The sequence below is a fragment of the Grampus griseus genome, assembly GCF_964374135.1.
Source record: "Grampus griseus genome assembly, chromosome: 2".
In the NCBI taxonomy this organism is placed as follows: Eukaryota; Metazoa; Chordata; class Mammalia; order Artiodactyla; family Delphinidae; genus Grampus; species Grampus griseus.
The window spans coordinates 65943391-65960445 of NC_139018.1; the positions used below are offsets into that span (position 1 = coordinate 65943391).

The 17055-nt window shown below is 40.9% G+C and overlaps 1 protein-coding gene across 3 annotated transcripts in view; it reads right to left on the reverse strand.

Annotated features, from left to right (window-relative positions):
* Positions 1-17055, reverse strand: part of AKAP6 (A-kinase anchoring protein 6) — a gene marked incomplete at its 5' end in the record, with an annotated part of 374977 nt that overhangs the window by 263530 nt on the left and 94392 nt on the right. For all 3 annotated transcript variants that reach the window (XM_082648924.1, XM_082648925.1, XM_082648923.1), the window contains 2 exons: positions 840-2606; positions 12544-12795. In XM_082648924.1, coding sequence (XP_082505050.1) covers positions 840-2606; positions 12544-12795 — 2019 coding nt within the window. The remainder of the gene's footprint in view (positions 1-839; positions 2607-12543; positions 12796-17055) is intronic.

Genomic DNA, 17055 nt, shown 5'->3' on the forward strand with positions numbered 1-17055 from the left:
TCTACGTAAAATGGGGTTAATATTAGGGCTGTTGTGAGGGTTGGACACATAAATACTTAGTAAACAATTCTTAATATATGTTACGATTATTATATATTGCTGTTAGCTTTACCCTCTTTGTTTTATGTACCCATATGTACTATACTTTTATCCAGTATCTTAAATCACAGCTTACATTAAGGAGCTGAATTCTGAGAATTTTGACGTCTGTCCTTCAAGATTCCATCACATAACAATTTGTTCTAAAAGTACAGATTTACCCAAAATATCAACTCCCCAATCTCAGAGCCCACAGATGGTACAGAGTATAGGTAGCATGGTTATTAGCCAGAGGAGGAAGACTGAAGAAAAAACTTCCTGATAAATTAGAAATACCTGGTCTTTTTCTACAAGAAGTTAATATTGGAGATGTGAGAGCTATTCTGGGGTGAGAACCAACAAATCAAAAAAGTACTGAGGGTAACTGGAACTTTCCCTTTATGTGTTCCTGAGGTACTGGCGTGTGCACAGCTACTGTTCTACCTTATTTTGTATTCCGTTCAAGGGGGTCCACCAGTCATCAGGAGCCATGTTAGGTTTGAGCAATATCAACAGAGAGATGTATACCAGCAGGGACACATCAAACTAATGCACAGACAAGGGCAGTTCCTAGTGATGCCACTGTTACAACTCAGTGATCATCGTGTGTTTTTTTTTTTCTTTCTTTCTTTAGGGAATCGGTTATGTTTATCAAAAATAGCAACACATTTTATCATGGGGTGGGGAAGAGTTCACCTTTTCCCAGCAATACTTCCAAAAATCAGGTAAGAAATCATTCCGATTAAGAAGACCACCCTTACCTCTATTTTTTCCCATATGGCTTCATAGTTGTCTTGGTGTTGAATATCTTGCATCAGTTTCTGAATTAAAGAGGACTTTGTAGTGGAATGGCTCTCATTTTTCTCAGAGGATGAAGCTCTCTCTGACTTCTCATCAATGTATTTTTTCATGCCAGAGAGAGGCACGCACAACTCCTCGTCGGAAGGAAGGTCACTAAGGGGGCCAGATTCAATGCTCTCCCCGAGCGAAGAGGCTATATCACTGGATGAGCTTGGAGACACCCTGCCTAGCCTTGTATGCTTCTTCTTGACATGGTATGTTGGATAGATCTCAGAATCTGAATTCATTTCAGACAGTTCCCAGTCATCAATATTCTGAATGGTTTCTCCCCTGGGTTTCTGAGGCAGAAGCTTTGTTAGGTTTTCCAACTTCAAAGCTAATACTTCTGTCTGCTTAAGGTGAGAGGGCAGTGCTAGGTACTCATCAGAGCCATACCAGGCCTCCACAACCTGACCGTTCCTGGTGACGTGACTTGGGGAGGAGGTGTAGCTTTTTTTGCTTTTGTGTTCTGAAAGAAGGGGTACCACAGACGTGACGTTGTCTGAGCCAGCAGAGGACTCACTGCTCGGACTAAAAGGGGGTGAACTGGATGTTTCCGACTGCACCGGCAATTGGGCATTCCAACTACTCTGGTTATACGGCTCAAGTGAGGATGTGGAAGCAGAATCTGTTTCTGGCCCCTCTATGGCCTTGGAAGTGCTAGAAGGAATTCCATTCGGCACTACTGAGCTCCTAGTGCTTTGGGCTTGCTTGCCTGAACTGGGGTCCTGTTTAGGTGTCTGGCATGAAGGCACCTCTTCTACGGTCTTGTGAGGCTTTTTAAGTCGAAGTTTCTCTTTATGGCCGTCACTCAGCCTCCCCAGGCTGGAGGAGAGCTCCTTAATGTGACTTGTGACTGTGTTTTCAAGATTCCCATCCCCCACCTGGTGCAAACACTCATGTGAGTAGCTGGCAGCAGAAGGTCTGTTGGGGTGAGACGACTGTAACACCAGGCAAAGTTTAGCTCTGTCAAGAGGGTCCGCCAAGGAAGGCGCGCTCCTGCTCATCTCAGGCTTGAGATCAACCACCTGCTTCATGCCACCAGCACCTTTCAGATTATTCTTAAAAGTCTCCTCTTTAAGGAAAAGCCCTCTTTTTGGCAACGTGGGCTGTGTGGGAGAGTCCTCGTTATAATTAAAGCAATCTCTGATGGATCGCTTGGGGGTTGCATTTTCACAAGGAAGAGGCTGTTGATTCTTTGCCCCGAGTTGGGAAGAGGAATCAGATTCTTGCTTCACAGTCTCCAAAGAGGGTTGTCCAGCATTTGTCAGAGCTTCCCCTGAAGATGACAGCCCCTGCGTTAAGCCTGGCTGCTCCTCCGCTGTGGCCGCACTGTCTTCCTCACACCCACCTCTGTCATCTGCTGAAAGAGACACCTGAGACGCCTCCTCACTAACTGCTTCGCTGCAGTTGGAAGGGACCGCGTCAGGAGCCACCGTAAGTAACCCAACGCTTCGGATAAGCTCAGGGAATTCCTTTTCCATTTCACTGTAGCTCCAAGAGTCAAAGGGTTTGGTTTTGACCTGGCTAGAGGTCATATCACCCAGGCCACTGAGCAAATCCTCACTTGGACTGTAGTCAGACAGTTCGAAAGCAGTAATGCCACAATCCAGAGACAAGTAATTCTGAGAGCATTTGATAGTTAACTGTCCTGAGTCATCCACTTCTGTTAGAGCATCAAGCCGGTCCTGAAACAGACAACGGGAATGGTTTCAGTAAAGGCAACATTATATTCAACTGCTGCTCACATGAAATCTCAGCAGAGGCCACTATAAAGGTCAAAAATGCTTCAATCTCAATTGTTTCTGGTTTGAGATATAGAAAGGCATATTCATTATCATATTGCTTTATATAGTATCCTGTTCTTAAATATTTAAGGATTTTTCTTTAATCTGGAGAACAGAGCCTTGATAGAAATGGTCAAGGCCAAGCCAAAAATAACCATTCTTACCCTAACTTTCTATTTTAAAATGGTGCATTTTTCATTTAGTAAGCATTTCTTAAGTGATGCCTTAAGTAATAACATTTCTGAAAACAAAATAACATGAGAGTGAAATCTCCATGGATGTCTTTCTTGCTTATCACCCCATCACCTACCACAGTGGCGAGCTCATAGTAGATGCTCAGTAAATATTTTAAAGTAGAATAATTAATTATAGTAAGTCTGTTGTGTTAAATATATATTCACAAATCACAAGAAGATGAACTACTGAATGTGCATACATAACAAAAATAGTTCAAGGCCAACTTCTCTTTGTCCCCACCTTTTAAAGGTAACCACAGGAAATCCTGGAGAAAATTAATGAGTCAAAAGTGTATCATCTTAGCCCCCATCCCCGCCCTCTATATGCACTCTCCCCTACCCTCCACCCCCATCCCCATTTCCATTTGTGTGTGCTAGATACCAAGTGCCCACCTTCCTTCAAGGTAAGCTGATGTGAAATTCCCCTATGCTAAAAAAAGTATTATAAGTAAGTGTTTTTAATTTTTTAATCTTTAGTTGTATAATTCAGGTTCTTTTCTCATTACTAACGCAGTTGCTGTTATCACACAACAAATGGGGAGACTTTTACTTGATGATTTGTTCGGGGCAGAAGGACCTCTGGAATCCTACATGCCTACCAGGCTGAAGGATAGCTGGTCTAATCTAGCCCCTTAGGAGATGAAGGAAGAAAACTGAAAAGTAAAGCGTGGCTATATCCCCAGATCTCTGCTCTCCTGGAGGAGGGATGGGGTGAGCAGGACCCTGTATCATTTCAACCAGGTTATCCCAAGATCTGGCCTTTCCAGGACCTTACATCAAGTTTTGGGGGTCATTTGTTTGTTTTGCTTTGTTCTCTCCCTTCAGACCTTTACCTTGCCTTTACCTCCTACTCCCTTCACTCTTTTTTTTTTTTTTTTTTTTTTTTTGCGGTACGCGGACCTCTCATTGTTGTGGCCTCTCCCATTGCGGAGCACAGGCTCCGGACGCACAGGCTCAGTGGCCATGGCTCACGGGCCCAGCCGCTCCGTGGTATGTGGGATCTTCCCGGACCAGGGCACGAACCCGTGTCCCCTGCATCGGCAGGTGGACTCTCAACCACTGCGCCACCAGGGAAGCCCACTCCCTTCACTCTTATTCCACAACATCCAGATAAATAATAATGACGAAAAACCTCATTTTACCTTTCTAGGCCTCAATGTCCTCATCTTATAAATGGGGGTGGTTGATTACCACTACTACTTTTTCATTTAATCCTCAAAACAATTTTCTTCTGGGGTCTGTACGATTGTCCCTGTTTTACGTAAGTGGAGCTGAGCCAAAAGAAGGTGCATAACTAGCACACAGCCTCGGGACTAAGGCTGAGCTAAGCCTTAAACAAAGGCTGTCTGACCCATAATTTGACCCCTATGCCATAATTTGCTCTGATTCACCGGATGTTATTTTAAACGGACATACCCCCTCCTCCAGTTTGTCCTGCACATTGCCACCAGAGTAACCTTTACAAATTTCAAGTCTTGATGCTATTACTTCTCTGCTTAAAATCCTTTATTAACTTCCTGCTGCTAGGTTAAAACCCAAACCCTTTAAGAACAGACATGAAGAGGCCTCTCTCAAGCCACTCCCCCCTCCCTGGCTGCACCCAGCTACGGTATCATCCCTCCAATTTTTTAATGTGTTCCTCCTGCCCCAGAGCCTTTGCACATGCTATTTCCTCTGCCAAGAAAGCTTCCCACCTGTAAAACTCTTAACTAGTTAATTTTTACTCACCCCTCAGACCTCAGATCAAGCTTCACTTCTGCAAGATTCTAAACACCCACCTAAGTCAGAATCTTTTCTTATAAGCGCTCATAAAACTACGTTGTTTGTCCTTTAAATATTTATCTCAAGCTTTAAATACATATTATTGTGATTATTTGATTAATCTGTTTATCCCACTAGTTTGTAAGCACCACAGAGTATAAATCACATAGAAAATGGCTGACTTTCCAGGATACCTGCAACACTTAGCATAGTGAGCTACACAGAATTCAAAGATACATCTGTTGAATGAATGAATGAATGAATGAAGACATTTTGGAATGTATCTCTATGCCTTCATGAAGTTTATTCCTCTGATTATGTAGTTTTCGTTGATTCCAGTAATTAAAAGCCCAAACCTCAGAGTTAAATTCTAGCTCAAGCACTAATTGTTCATGTGATCAGGAACCAGTAGCTTGATATCACTAAGCCTCATTTCCCTCATCTGTAAAAATGAAACAATAAGCCATGCCATAGGGCTGTTGGGAGGCTTAAAGAAGACAGAATATGTAAGACACAAGTCTGGCACATGGATAGGTTCTCAATGAATGCTTACTCTTATTACTTATTTTATATATATATATATATATATATATATATATATATTTTTTTTTCAGTACGTGGGCCTCTCACTGTTGTGGCCTCTCCCATTGTGGAGCACAGGCTCCGGATGCGCAGGCTCAGTGGCCATGGCTCACGGGCCCAGCCGCTCCGCGGCATGTGGTATCCTCCCGGACCGGGGCACGAACCCATGTCCCCTGCATCGGCTGGCGGACTCTCAACCACTGCACCACCAGGGAAGCCCTATTATATATTTTTTTACTAATCAAATATACCGAGGGGGAAAGTTTCATCAAAATGAGAGGTGTCCCTATGCTAAATTATACTGCACAAAGTAAGAAACCAATATTAACTGCCAATATCAACAAAAATGGTCTAACTGGAATTGTTTGGCTTTTATGCTTCATATCTGGAGCAGGATCTTTAAAGAAAGAAGTCAGAAGCCCAAAACACCAAGGAATGAGCCAGTCAAACAAAAGTCACAGCGCAATTTTCAAGAGAATAATAGAGGAAACTCCAATTTAAAAGCAGGTTGCATTTGCTAAAAGTTTTTTTATTTGGTTGTTCAATGTTCAGAACTTACTCCTTTACAAAAATAGTACTATAAATAGTGATTAAGCTCCAAAGCTATCCCATAAGTTAGTATTTAAATTATTAACTAGTTGAAATTTGCATTATTTTTAATCATTTTTATCACAAAGTTACAGCACTGCATCTACTTAAGTGAGGTCAAAGAGGCATTAAGGAAAAATGTTCCTATGATGAATAGAAAAAAAAAGATGTGAGAGTTCAGGTAAAAATTAGACCCATGAAAATGTCAGCTACCCGCTTCTGGACAGGCAAGGAATACCATAACCGTGGGAAAGTATTTGATCCCAGTTTTGGTGGTCACAGAACGTTAAGACCAGGGGATACTGTGTTGTTCAAAAATAACAGGTACTCAATAAATGATGTTAGCTGAACATACGGCATGAGACATCTAGATAATAGGGTATGGCTGCCTTTTCCTAATTAAGTCTTTCCCTGAAGATCCCTTCCCTAGCCAGTCCTTCGTTTGGAAAAGAAAATACCATACTCAAAAACACTTAATGGGGCTTCCTTGGTGGCGCAGTGGTTGGGAGTCCGCCTGCTGGTGCGGGGGACGCGGATTCGTGCCCCGGTCTGAGAGGATCCCGCATGCCGCGGAGCGGCTGGGTCCGTGAGCCATGGCCTCTGAGCCTGCGCATCCGGAGCCTGTGCTCCGCAACAAGAGAGGCCACAGCAGTGAGAGGTCCGCGTACCGCAAAAAAAAAACAAAAAAACAAAAAAAACACACTTAATGCTCCAAAGGGAGCCCTCTCCCATCCTGTTGCCAATCAGGCCAACTACTGCTGTGCATGGCTGATTGTCATTCAGGGGTAACTAGTTTTAATTCATACTGCATTTTTTAATGTGAAAAAAAAAATTCCCTCCCTGAAAAACAAAACAAAAAAACAGCACATAGCATATGCATTTCATATCCTAAAGACCAAGTGGCAAGCATCTACCCATATATTTTAACACAGTTGGCCATTATTTAAGAGCATTCCTCAAAAGTATTTTTCTACATTTCACAGTGCAGAGGCAATTTAAAAAAAATACAGTTCTCTGAAGTTTCTCAGAGCAGATAAATAATGAGTTTCATTTCTTAAAATATTGCTTAGTAATACTAATATTTTAGTCCCACTGCTTTCTACTGGACCACCTTCCCAGATAGTTTTCTAATGCATGTAATTAATAAAGTCTCAGGTGGATATGGAGGTGGGGGAAGAGTGCATGTTGTTTTTACTGGCCTTTTTATTTTAGAAATACCACATTTTATTTTGTAGTGCTTCTAGCTGTGTCATGGCAGCCTAGCAATGTCCAAACAGACCCCCATTTAATATGTTATGAAGCAGTTTCTCAGATGAAGGTTATGTTTTATGGAGATGGTATCTTATTCACTTTATTGATGAGCAATTTATTCACTTTACTGCTGGCTTCAATATTGTCTCAGACATCAAGGAAACCCTTTTTCCTCCCTAATTTGAAACAAGAAATTTTGCTTTGTTCCTTACCCATAAATAAGTTTGAAGTTCTAATTCCAAATGCCTTCTCAGATCTTTCTTTGTTTAACCGTGAATTCTGTCACCAGCTGAACATGAGATTTGATACTTATAATTTAGAGATTTGATACTTATAATTTAGAGATTTGAAAATCTCCCTACTAAAATGCCCCCAAGGTTTATATTAGTGTCCATTGCCATTTCAGAGTTGACTTTGTGCCCTGATTTAGTGACCTTACTCAGAAGAGTTGAAAACAGAATTTCACTGTTTCAATTATGGTTACGGCAAAAAATTTTGTATGCCTCTCTCTACCCTTCCTCCCCTAATTTCACTACATGGTGTTTGTTATGCTTCAATTACTAACATATAAATTCATGGACCTCTTACAAGAAGGCGACAGCCCCCAGAGTCCTCAGACCACAGGGTCGAGACCCTTGCTCAGATTCCTTTCAGCTCTCCCATGTTGGTGCTCTGATTCTGACTGCCTTGCAGAGAGCAGCAGTGGACGAAGAGGAACAAGCAATGATAGGGAAATGGGAAGCAAGGCAAAGTTTAGTTTCTGATGGGAAAAGGGAAAACAGACAAAGTCTTTCAATATTTTTATTTATACTATCGTAATAATTCTTGACAATTTCCATTTTCTACAGGCTGAATTTATGAGTCAAATAGCTAATCTCCATGATCAATCCCAGTCAACCAACCTACAATGATATCTCCCTCTTCCACACTTAAAGCAGTTATTATCTGCATTATTTACTTCAGTTCAACTCATCGACTTTTATATACAGCGACACGAACTAGGTGCTGTGGGAGATACAGAGATGATTATAATCTGGTGCCAACAATCACGAAGTTCAAATCTAGCACGCACTTTGTCGTAATATAAATTGCCCTGTGATGAGTGCTCGTGGAAGAACACACAAAGTGCAATGATGTGAGTGCTCTGGAAGGACCAATGTGTTCCCACTGAGAGGGTGAGTATCATTTAGGTAAAGTGCTTACCACACCATCTGGCATATGGTAAGTTCTTAATCAATGTTCGCTATTGTGTTACTACTATTAACAGTTATCACTACCTGTGTGACTACCTCTCTCAGCCTCAGTCTTCTTATCTGTAAGATGGATACAATAATATCATCTGTAAAATAAGGATAATAGCACTTGCCCTGCTAACTTCCCAGAACTGTTTGAGGATCTAACAAAAGTATGACGGTGATTCCTAACATTTAATAGCATGTGTTATTCATCTTTGAATGCCTAGTGCCTTATAAAGAGTAAGAAGTCAATAAATATTTAGGGGAGGTAGAAAGGAAAGTAGGAAGGAAGGGAAGAAGGAAATAATTATTATTATCTTTACCAAAGAGATCAGTTAAGAGCTGGTTTTGCTTGTTTTATTTAATTATTCTTAGGTTTATGCCCTTAAGCATTCGCTTAGCCTCTCTTAAACTCAATTTTTCCATCTATAAAATGGAACTATTTTTTTAAATTGACGTATAGCTGATTTACAATATTGTGTTATTTTCAGGTGTACAGCAAAGTGATTCAGTTACATATATTTTTTTTTAGTTTCTTTTCCATTATAGACTATTACAAGATACTTAACATACTTCCCTGTGCTATACAGTAAATCCTTGTTTTATCTAATTTATATACAGTGGTTTGTATCTGTTAATCCCATACTCCTAATTCATCCCTCCTCCCTCCCTTTCCCCTTTGGTAACCATAAGTTTGTTTTCTATGTCTCTGAGTCTGTTTCTGTTTTGTGAATATATTCATTTATATTATTTTTTATATTCCACATATAAGTGATAATCATATAGTATTTGTCCTTCTCTGTCTGACTTACTTCACTTAGTATGATAATCTCTAGGTCCATCCATGTTGCTGCAAATGGCAATCTTTCATTCTTTTTTATGGATGAGTAATATTGAAATGGAACTACTTTTAATACCCATTACCCTCCTTACTAAATGAAACAATAAATATAAATTGCTTATCACAGTATCTGAAATATAGAAAATTTCAGTATAACACATTTTTTACACAATGGGAGCTTTGCCCTAAAGTATTTTTTGTTTGTTCAGCTGGTTTTGTTTCAGTAAGGCATTTGCCAATTTGTTTACAAGATATGGTCTGCTCCATATTTAAATAAAGGAATAAAACTCACTTTGTTTTTGTACGGACAGAAAGAGAACTTGCCACTTTATTGACTTTCAAACCTATTCTTTTTTTTTTTTTTTTCTTTTTGTGGTACACGGGCCTCTCACTGTTGTGGCCTCTCCCGTTGCGGAGCACAGGCTCCAGATGCGCAGGCTCAGCGGCCATGGCTCACGGCCCCAGCCGCTCCGCGGCACATGGGATCTTCCCGGACCGGGGCACAAACCCGCCTCCCCCTCATCAGCAGGCGGATTCTCAACCACTGTGCCACCAGGGAAGCCCCAAACCTATTCTTTAATGGGCTATGAAACTCAACTGATTTCCAAAAAGAGAAAAATGAATTTACCTTCACTGGAAGGACATTTACTATTCTAGTTTATCAGCATGTTTTACGCCATCTCCCTCTTCATCCCATAAATCTTTCACAGCTGAATTTATTCTGATAAAGCTGAGAATTTTATCCTAATTCTCTTCCTATTTTCCACAGTTCCAGTGTGCTGACAGAAACAAATAAAACTAACAAATAAGATCAGGAATCCATTGCTTCAGGAAAGACGGTAATGGAGACAGTGCTTCAATTCACAGAGAAATGTCCACAAAGCAGATGGCTAAGAATCCACTGTTCCTTTACCCCTCATACAACGTATTCCTGCATCTCTACAACAGGACTAAAGACTGACTTCAAACATGAAAATGCACTGAATTGCTTTCAATCGAATCTGTAAATAATTGTTGAGCTCACATTGTGAGACCCATGATGGGTACTACTTAATATAAACTCACTACATAGCTGTGAAAATAGTGGCCAGTAACAATTAGATAGTCTCAATGGCTTTTCATCTTTCTTGGGCTACCACTTTGTGAATAATACAAGTTCAAATAAACACATGATGAACATATTCCACAAAACACCAATAACAACAAAAACAATAAACCCTAGAGCACTTTCATATCCCCAGCTCTAATCAGAGTTGTGGTCAGTAAATGTTTATTGAATGAATAAATAAATATGTAATATGAGTTGGTTTGACTCAATGATTTCTAATGCCCCCTCTAAGTGGTTGAAAGTGGGCAGATCTGATGACTGATCAATACTGGATTTTGGACAGAGCCAGGAAAACACATGGGTAGAAACAAAAAAAGAATGTACAGATTGGAGATACCAGGTAGATATCTAAAGTACTGTCTCTTCAGAGTTTAGACAAACCTTCCCCATCTCTGATCTCCCACCTCATTAGCATACACCTCCTCCTAAACACCAGATTTAGGGCAGAGTTGACTAGTTTGGGATTCTTTGTTGTTTCCCATAACCACAAGGGTCCCAGTCAGGAACTTCTAGGGATCCCACTTGGGATGGATGGCATCTGAGGACTATCTCACACACCTACATATTCATTCTACGATTTTAAAAGGAACTCTACCGAAGTCTGTATCACCTCCCTCACTGCCACAATATTAGGAAAAGCTAAATGAAAACAAAGACTGTGACCTAAAGTTAGAAGTGAGCCCAGTAGATTTTCATTCCCAGAAACTTCCAGGGCCTGCAGGGAATTTGCCACAGCAAGAGCATCATTATTACAAAAACAATAATCAACAAATATAAATCATTTATGAGAAGAAGCCCAGATTTGTTTTGTGTTGTTGATAATGTTGGAGCCACTGAAACATTAATAACTTAATGAGATGCAACACTCTTTATAAGGTCTTTTAATACACATTTATATCAATGCCTTCTAAGCTTGTATAATACATATTTTCCACAAAATCAACAGCAGAGCACTAAACTGGGTTTCAAGAGTCAAGGGACTATATACATACACACACACTCTATGTATCTATACATGATATCTATTTATCTATCTATCTACCTACCTACCTATCCATCCGTCCAACTATCCATCCATCTATTTATCTATCTACCTACCTACCTATCCATCCGTCCATCTATCCATCCATCTATTTATCTATCCATCCATCCATCCACACACACGTATATATAGCCCCTACTTAGCTAGCACAATGCCTCTCCCTCTCTCTCTCTTTCTCTCTCGCTCTGACATATATGTCAGTTTTATTTGGGAATAGGAGAGTTCACTTGGATTTAACTTTACAGTGTTCATTCTTAAGCTATGAATCAAGATTAACAGCAGCAAACTCTTTAAACTATGCTTACTATGAGTACAAAAAAATCTAAATATACTGGTTGTGCAAAATTCTAAAGTCCATATGACTCACTGCAACCAGAATGATTTTCTAAACCATGAATTGAATCGCATCAATTCCCTGAACAAACTCTTCTGTTATCCGCAAAATAAAGTCCACGTCTCTTAATATGACTTTTTAATATGGCTTTTCATTTTCATGATCTGACCTCTGCTTACATATTACTTCAAATCCTGCTTTCTGGTCCCTTGAACTTTTTCCTCTCTGAGGCTGTCATTCTCTCTCTTACCTCTGGATCTTTGATCATGCCATTCCTTCTGTCTAGAACAGTTTCTACCTCTGTTCATCAGTCTAATCCTGCTTCTCCTTCAGGTCTCAGGTTAGACTCACTTCTCCTGTAAAGGCTTCCCTGTCTGAATTAGGTGCCCCTTCTCTCTCCTCCAGTGGCATCATGTAGACCATTGTATCTGCATGTAGATCATGCAGATCACAGTCTGGTCTTAATGTCTGTCCACTTGCCTCCACTCCCCACTAGTCTCTGCTCTTTGAAAGCAAAGGCCATGTTTTGATCACTATTACACTCTTAGCACCTAGTGCCTGGCCCATATAAGCACTCAATGAATATTTATCAAATAATTGAACAAGGAACAGGAAGCCAGGTTAGCACCAACAGCTACGGGTGGTATCTGTGCAAACTACCGCTGTGAATGAACTCTGGTTTTTAGCTTCATTCACATTAGAAGTGCCCTAGCCTCTAGTCACTATACCTAGATTCAACACCGGGCTTAGGACCTGCTTATTTACCTATAAAGAATTCCTATCCCACACCTCTGAACTGAAAACATCCTCAAATAATGACACCTGACAATGCACTATTTGGCTTCAGGGAAAACACCCACCTCCTGTGTCTCTTCGGAGAAAGCTTGCAGAATGTCCGTCTGTCTGGTGTAGTTGCCATTGGCGTCCTGCAGACCTTGCAGAATGCGCTCCCGCAGAACCAGCACTGAGACGCGGAGCTGGTGCCAGAGGAGTTGCACCGCGTGGATGTCCACAATCACGTTGACGGAGTAGGATAGCAGCTTCAGGGAGAACTCCGTTTCAAGGAGGGCATGGATTTGCTCAACATGATCAGAAATATCTTCACAAATGTCCTGCAATACAGAAAAGCAAATATACGATGACTCCTTTGCCTTAACCTGGGAAGGGGATGGTAGAAAGGTCACTCCTTCACCTGACACCAATGATCAGGGCCAACAGGTCAGGTGAGCACATGTTGGATAGCTGGCCTTTGTTTCAGTTCAGATAGAGTCACAGGCCATATTCCTGGGCATTGGGCCTTCAGTGCACACAGGTAAGTTGATCTCTTTCTAAGCCACGAAAATTCTACTATTTTTCAGGTACTCACATTGAAAGTTCATCCAAGGTGAGAGGTTACCTCACAAATCCGCTCTCTGTTCTCTTTATTTACTGTTAGTTTGGGATTTAGGTAAGGGAGCCAACAGCTCTTCTCTTTGCTACTGGTGAGCTCCACCGAACACATAGTATCTCAGGATAGAAGCATCCTCCAGACATGTAGCATGAAGAAAAATGGGCTAGAATGTGTGCTGCATTGGAACTCCTAGCCATTCTCAGTGAGCCATGGGATCTTCAAGGTAAGGGATAATTGTCAGTTTCCCACAGGGACACAATTTAATATTTAAATTCTTAATGGATATCCACGCTTTGCAAACAAAATCACTCTTAAGAAGGAAAGAGAAACCCCAAGAGTGAAGAAAAACAAAATACAGTTTGGTTTTGTTTTTAAGACTCAGACATTTAAAATAAAACCATTACTATATCAAAGTTTCAATGTCCTCCTCACATACTATTAGGTAGGCAGATTTTATCTGATGTGTCACTTGTCCTTACAAGTTCCCACATTTTCAATGTGCTGTCAGAGGCGAGCAGCATGAAATGGGCAGCATCACTGGTAATACCTACTTGAGCAACTGGAGTCCATTAAGCATCAAAATGATGCCCATGTCAGCAAAAAGTGCTCAGTTACTCACTTTTAGTTATGTATCAGTGATTTCTTTTAAGTGCAGCTTTTATTTATGATTTTTGTTAAAGCTAAAATTTTAAGACAGCCTTTGAGTTCTGAGCCTCATATTGAATATCAAAACAGTCATTCTATGCTGGAAATATAACCTTCTGATTTCATACAATTCAATTACTTGTTTTCAAAGAAAACTAAAATGTAACCTGTATTTGACAATGTGTAATAGTAAGCCAAAAAAACTATTGAATAATGATAGAAAGTTGTGCTGAATTCTGAACAAAAATTAATGTACAATTCCAATACATGCTCCAACATTAGTTCTTGAAATCCAAGACCTAACTGGTAATAAATTGGTGATAATAACTTGAAACAGATTAAAAGTTTAAACTAAATAGACTTTGGAGTTCTGATTAGGTAGATTTCTTAGAAAAAAATATGGCCCATGGGCTTATGCGGTCCAATAGAGACTTGGGGCAAAAATTATAATACCCTATTAACCAGTACATAAGAACCAATCATGGCCAGATTAGCTAGTCTCTGCTTACCTTCAGCAGAAAAGAGCAGGCCTCTAACTATCATCAGATATTCCATGTAGCCTGGGGTCTTAGCTGATGCTTGTTTGGACATCTACTCCATTTACCCCATGCATTTTATTCCTGATACCTCAACCACCACCCCAAAGCAAATGCCCTGCATGCTTTGTCCTATTAGGATGCTCATTTCTATGTAGTACTGTGTTGCCTTGGAAAATGCCCTTCCTCCCATTGCTGACCTCTTCCAAATTCTCAGGACTCTCCTGGCTAATATCCCCAATCCATTGTAAAAACGTGCCTTAACCTCTTCACAAATGCTACCTCTACCTCCTGTTCCTACCCAAACCTGACCTTGCTCAAGGCTTCTGCTTCCTCCACTGCTCTCCCAGGGGAAGCAGCTCATTCTCCCAGGCTCAGCTGAGAGATTGGGAAGGGTGGAGGAAGGAGGGGAGCTGATGGGGGAAGGGCAGACCTCAGTGCTTTTTTGTCACTTTCTGATCATTACTCTTTTGCCTTCTTTCTTCGTAGGTGCCTACTGTCTGCTAAACCTTCCTGTCATCCTCCCTTACTACTGTTATCTACATTCTTCTCTCTCACTCCTCTGCACTGAAGAATGCATCTGGTTCACGGTTTTCCTCTCCATCCTGAGCACACCATTGTCTTAGGTAATTTCAGCGTTCACACTGAGGAGCCAGCCAACACTCTAGCCTCGGATTTCCTTTACTTCACTCCTCCTAAGACCTTCACGCCATTCTACCGGATGACTCTGGATCTGGTCGTCACTTCACCTGGGGAACAACATCAGAAAGTCCCTTGTGCCCCCAACCTCTCTTTGACAGACCTTTTTACTCCCATTCCCCCACTACAGGTGCTTTTCAACCCCCTCCAGGCCACCATCCCCTCCAGCCGCTTTCCTCATATACCCCCTGTCTCCTAGCACAGCTTCCACAGTGGTTACACTTCAACCACTCTCTCGGCAGTGTGCTCAACTTCCTCGCACTCTTGATTCCATGACTCAGAATTTGTGAGTCTCTGTCTCTTAGGCCCCACTGCAATCTAGAGATGCAGAAAAATGACATACCTGAGAGAGAAAAAGGTTTGAGTAACCCTTCTGCCACCTGCTCAGAAGAGCTAAATAGGCATTTCTACACCATCCTACGCTCATCTCCCAATACAGAAGGTTATATGTATAGCCTTGGTACCATGAAAACTTCATGCCAAAGCACATGTCATCTGCTCTATTTACACACATTTGGCTCCTTCATAATGGATGCAGGAATCTAGTCAGAGCCAGTTCATGGGTCAAGATGTCAGGCAACCATCCAGGGGAAACTATGTGTAAGGGGCACTAAAGCATCAATGGTGCCAGTTAACTCAGGTTTTCATACCCTCCTCCTTAGTAACTGTGAAATGTGAATTAGCCCCGTTCCCACAGAAACAGATGGGCCCTGAGGAGAAAGAAACACCTTCCCCACAAGGGCTGACCTCACTCTGTTGAGTATTTTGGCAATATGCACATGAAGGATCTGCTGAAATTCTGAAACTAAATAATGCATAGCATGGTGCAATTTTCTGGAGTCTATTAATTTATTTAATTACTTTTATGCCCTCTACTTTGCCATTGGTTGTCTGGCTTGACAAAATTACATGCACGCACAAATTATAGAACAAGAACTACAGATAAATGTGTAGGTTGTATATTCGAGTGTGTGAGTATATATACTCCCTCTCCCTCTAAACGGGGACTATGCTTTGAACACTTGATGAGATGTTTGTTTAGAGAAAGGTAGCTAATTCTGAATCTACATCTAGGTTTTAATAACAGAAGACCTGCCTTTCCCTGTCCCTCTATATAAATGTCAAACAAATATTTAAAAAAATATTCAGTCTGAAGCTTCTTGTGCTTTGGCCCTTAACTACTGCCAGTTTGTTTGGATGTTACATGAAACAAGTTGAAGATTACGAACATTCAGTCAGATAACCAGGTATCAGAAACTTTAAAAACTGATTTGCTGAATGGCTTCCTCCCAGCAGAGATTGTTTGGAATTAAAAGGCACTGAGAGATCTGACTTGTTGGAGGCCCTGTGGGCACTAGATTAATAAGATGAAGTAGAAGCTTGGGTGTGGAGTTGGATTGGAGCCCAACTGATGCATGTAAGGAATCACTGGCTTTTCAGGTTCTACCAGATGTTTAACTTGAGCAGATAGCAACTGGAAACTGGACTCAACTCACATGGCTGAACTGCTCAGTGTATAACAAACTTTCGAGCACTGCAGTGCTACTTGGTGGAAACAAAGTAGTAACTTTAGAAGAAATTCACAGTTTTTTAGGAATATGAAAAGAAACAATCCCTTTGGGACTGGAGATACATAATATATATCTGAAGAACCTATAAGCAAAAATATTTCTCCCCATCTATTTACCAAGAGTATTAACAGGAAATAAAATCTTTCATTCATAGTTGGAGGTTTAAAACGCTTAACATGGCAATGACTAGTTATGCTGATACAGTGAATAAAATTCATAGTGAAGTGTAATTGCCCAAAAAGTGTTAATGTTTGATTTCAGATTCTTTTCTATTTTGATAGAGGGTGTTAGTAGGCAGAAAATTGAATGTCTACAGAAGAGGTAAGGTCAAGAAAGGGATGAGGATGCTAAAGATTCTATGAGTGACAGCCAAGGAGTCCTTTCCAGCAACCATGAGAAAAATGGTTAGGTCCACTGGTCCATCTTCTATAAAGCAATTTATTCCAGGCCCTGATTTCATAGTCGTAGCCTGAAATTATCCCATTTCTTCTGTTCACGCCTAATTCTGGTCACTATTTCCATCAGTTCCAG